A 4,730-nucleotide genomic window follows, 5' to 3' on the forward strand; every position below is an offset into this window, starting at 1 on the left:
GTTGATACTATTCTTGTAAGCTAACTTCTTTTTTACTGAAATAAAAGGAAAATTAAAATTTTTCATTTTTTAGGATTTTTTATATTTTTATAGTGAATTAAATTATCTGATCAATGATGACCGGATGTGAGCCTAAGAATTTAAGTAATTTAAATATGCAAACAATTTTGTACCATTAAAGCATGTCGATTATTTTTATGTCTTAAAAGAGCATGGTTTCAATGCATTAAGACAAAAAATGTCTCAATTCACATATGTGCATTAAGACCCTCCAGACAAAAAATGTAATGCACAATGTATCAAGACAAAAAAATCATCCTGATGATAAGTAATCTTTCTACCAATTTAGAAATGTTGTTAAATTAAAAGTCTAAGTTAACATAACACTTACTAAAATCGCTGCAATTAGTCATTTATAATAACAGTTATATAAAACGACAATCCCTTATCTTACCTAAGATGAGTTTTGTTGTAGTGACTACTCGAGTATATGCCAATAAGATGTGCATCCTCAGATCTTATCTATCTTCAAACTTCATTTCCTTGTCCTCATTGAATTCTAAAAGTGTGTAGCAATCCGTGCTTTCACCTTAATTAAATCATACACTCCTATAAATCCGTTCAGGTCTTGGCTTATATTTTCCTAATCTTTTACACACAGACGCTTCTTATATTATCCAAGTCTCTCTCAAGGTGGGTAAGTTGAAACCCGTGCTTGTTCGACGCAGGCGGATGCTCTGCATCAATAAATACCACATCCGCTGCAATCGATCTCACTGCAACGTTCACTCTCCAAGCTATTGGTAGTCGCTATCCACTGTGTTCCAGGAAAAAGAGAACCGAAGATGATCGGAAACATCGTCGGCGGCGTGGTGGGCGGTGTGGTGGGCGGCATCCTCGGGGGGTCGAAGGGAGTGCAGGTGAAGGGCACGGTGGTGCTGATGCAGAAGAACGTGCTCGACTTCAACGACTTGGCCGGCAACGTCATCGACGGCCTCTTCGAGCTCCTCGGCCAAGGAGTTACCTTCCAGCTCGTGAGCGCCACCGTCGGCGACCCCGGTGAGTTGCTGGTTGCGTTGATGTTGCTCGTAACGTCGGTAGCTTTTCTTCTGCACTCTTACGTTGATGCAAATGTTCTGATGGCAGACAATGGGAACCGAGGAGTCGTCGGGGAGGCCGCCTCGTTGCAGTATCTCGGCCATCTGCCCTCCCTTGCAGCCGGTGAAAGCAAATACAGCGTGACGTTCCAGTGGCAGGAGAATCACGGGATTCCTGGCGCCGTCATCGTCAAGAACAAGCACGCTACTCAGTTCTTCCTCAAGACGTTGACGCTGGACAACTTTCCCGGCAAGGGCCGGATCCACTTCGTCTGCAACTCCTGGGTCTACCCTGCAAGCAAGTACAAATATGACCGTGTCTTCTTCGCCAACACCGTGAGTACGATACTCAAGTTCTTGCTGTGATGCTGAACTTAACCTGCTGTTGGATTAACCATGACTACTGTGTGTGTGTCCAGACGTACCTCCTAGCAGACACACCGGAGCCGCTGAAACCATACAGACAAGATGAGCTGCGAAACTTGAGGGGGCAAGACGTCACCGGGGAGCTGAAAGAATGGGACCGTGTATACGACTATGCGTACTACAACGATCTCGGAAGTCCCGATCAGGGCGCGAACCACGTCCGGCCGATCCTCGGAGGGTCGGCTGAGTACCCTTACCCTCGTCGTGGGAAGACCGGCCGCGCACCGACGAAGACCGGTAATCTCAGTTCCGACGAGATCGTGTCGCATTAGCGCCTGACTCCATTTCTAACGTTGCCTCGATCGCCTATTTGCTTGCTGCAGATCCCAAGACCGAGAGCAGACTGCCACTGCTGAACTTGAACATCTATGTGCCCCGAGATGAGCGATTCGGGCACCTTAAAATGGGTGACTTCCTCACCTACGCAATCAAAGCCATCTCCACCGGGCTGCTCCCAACGCTGCAAGCCATATTCGATATAACCCCGAACGAGTTCGACTCGTTCGAGGAAGTACTGAGACTCTATGAGAGCGGCCTTCCGGTGCCTCAGATTCCTCTGCTGGACGAGCTGAGACAGAGGATCCCTTTCGAGATGATAAGAGAACTGCTACGCACTGAGAAGGGCCAGAACTTCCTCAAGCTCCCAAAGCCCCATGTGATTCAAGGTAAGTCCAATAGCAAAGCTTGTAGCAGTCGAACAAGCACGCTCATCTCACCATCCGGTTCTTGTTGCAGTCGATAAGAATGCTTGGCGAACGGACGAAGAGTTTGGCCGCGAAATGCTTGCCGGCGTGGACCCTCTCATCGTCAGCCGCCTTGACAATTTCCCTCCCATCAGCCAGCTCGATTCTAACAAGTATGGCAACCAACACAGCACGATCACAGCAGCCCACATCGAGCACAACCTTGAAGGCCTGACTGTTGACGAGGTATATGACTTCTGTACCTTAGAACGTACTCAGGGATCATAGGCACGGTTTGCTTGATTCTGTTGCTATTCTTCAGGCACTGAGGAGCTACAGGCTCTTCATCTTGGACCATCATGATGCTTTGATGCCATATCTTGGTCGCATAAACTCCGGTTCGAATAAGATATACGCCACGAGGACTCTGCTATTCCTGAAGGAGGATTCTACTCTGAAGCCACTGGCCATCGAACTCAGCTTACCACACCCTGATGGAGAACAATTTGGCGCCGTCAGCAAAGTGTACACACCGGCTGAAACCGGCGTCGAGGGTTCCATCTGGCAGTTGGCGAAGGCCTACGTCGGCGTCAACGACTCCGGCGTCCACCAGCTCATCAGCCACTGGTGCGAATCAAAATCCCAACATAGCTCAGTTCTTAGTTGTGCAGAACCTGTTCACCTTCTCATGGTGCGTGCACATGCGCAGGCTCAATACGCACGCGGTTCTGGAGCCGTTCGTGATCGCCACGAATCGACACCTGAGCGTCGTCCACCCGATCAGCAAGCTTCTGACGCCGCACTATCGCGACACGATGAACATCAACGCGTTGGCTCGCCAGACGCTCATCAATGCCGGCGGGATCCTGGAGACGACCGTCTTCCCAGGGAAGTACGCCATGGAGATGTCTGCCGTCATCTACAGAAACTGGAACTTCGTCGAGCAAGCTCTCCCTACCGAGCTGATAAAGAGGTAACAAAATCCTCGGAAGATCTAATTAGGCATCGTCACGAGTGTATGCCTGGACTGATTCAAAGCTCTGTTTCTGCTCAGAGGAGTTGCGGTGCAGGAGGGCGACGGGCTTCGACTACTGATCAAGGACTACCCCTACGCGGTGGATGGGCTAGCAATATGGAACGCGATCCAGACATGGGTGACCGAGTACTGCTCGATCTACTACCCGAGCGACGAGGCCGTGAAGGCCGACACCGAGCTGCAGGCCTGGTGGAAGGAGGTCCGCGAGGTGGGGCACGGCGATAAGAAGGACGAGCCGTGGTGGCCCACGATGCAGACGGTATTGGAGTTGACCGATTCATGCACCATCATCATCTGGATCGCCTCGGCGCTCCACGCCGCCGTCAACTTCGGACAGTACCCCTACGCCGGGTACCTCCCGAACCGGCCCACCATAAGCCGTCGCTTGATGCCGGAGCCGGGCACGCCGGAGTACCAAGAACTGGAGAAGAACCCGGACAAGGTCTTCCTGCGGACCATCACCAACCAGCTGCAGACCATTCTGGGGGTGTCGCTGATAGAGATCCTGTCGACCCACGCGTCGGACGAGGTATACCTCGGCCAGCGAGACACGCCGGAGTGGACCACCGACGAGAAAGCGCTCGCGGCGTTCCAGCGCTTCGGGGCGGCGCTGAGGTCGATCGAGAAGGAGATCGTGAGCAGGAACGGCGACTCGTCCTTGAAGAACCGAAATGGCGCCGCCAAGGTGCCGTACTACTTGCTCTTCCCCAGCGGCGAGACTGGGATCACCGCGAAGGGAATCCCCAACAGCATATCCATTTAGAATGGGTCCGTGTCGTAAATTAATGCTGCAGTAGGGGAGTAAATAAAGCAGCTCACGTAGACCTTTGGCATCCATCGGTGAGTCGCGTGTGGTGTGAGGGACGTTTCCTTTCTTCACGCACATTATGTAACAAAGCAAGCGAGCCTATATATATGTTTTGCTGTCAAAACCTCGTCTGCGATCGACAGTCTCTCTCTACTTATGCTCTTCCATTCATCATCATCATCAATGCCACGCTTAATTAGCACAAGGCTAGAATGGATGGGCATGCATGGCTGATGAAGCCTCAGCTTCTTACAAGTTGTACAATATTTTTAATCCATTGATGCTGTCGTTATTACTTGAGCTTTTTTGTCTCTGAAGAAAAAATTATACATACATATATGATAATACAAGGTTGGCATACTATATAGCTTAAGATAGAACTTCTGTTTTTTTTTTCATTTTATTTTAATATTTTTTACCATTTTTTTTCTTTCACTCTCTTCTCTCTTTCACCGATGGACTCAATAACTATTCAAAATATTATTAACAAATTTAATAAATGTTAATGAATAAACTCAAATATATTACATTGGATATTAATTCAATTAAAAATTTTAAGTTTATCAAATTATATAATAAACTAGTATATATGATCCATGAACTATTCTATTGGTCCTTTTTCAATCTCTTACACATATATAAATATTCTCTTAATATTCATGTATGAAAGATCTTTGATC

The 4,730-nt window shown here is 48.5% G+C and overlaps 1 protein-coding gene across 1 annotated transcript; it reads left to right on the forward strand.

The window, feature by feature from the left end:
• Positions 1-807: 807 nt before the first annotated feature.
• LOC135641613 (linoleate 9S-lipoxygenase 6-like) lies at positions 808-4,156 on the forward strand. Its single transcript, XM_065157124.1, has 8 exons — positions 808-1,059; positions 1,147-1,433; positions 1,517-1,760; positions 1,847-2,188; positions 2,259-2,452; positions 2,529-2,833; positions 2,916-3,179; positions 3,261-4,156. The coding sequence occupies exons 1-8, from the start codon at positions 846-848 to the stop codon at positions 4,003-4,005; spliced, it is 2,595 nt and encodes an 864-aa protein (XP_065013196.1). The 5' UTR covers positions 808-845; the 3' UTR covers positions 4,006-4,156.
• The last annotated feature ends 574 nt before the right edge of the window (positions 4,157-4,730 follow it).

The sequence above is a fragment of the Musa acuminata genome, chromosome BXJ3-6 (assembly GCF_036884655.1).
Source record: "Musa acuminata AAA Group cultivar baxijiao chromosome BXJ3-6, Cavendish_Baxijiao_AAA, whole genome shotgun sequence".
NCBI classification, from domain to species: Eukaryota; Viridiplantae; Streptophyta; class Magnoliopsida; order Zingiberales; family Musaceae; genus Musa; species Musa acuminata.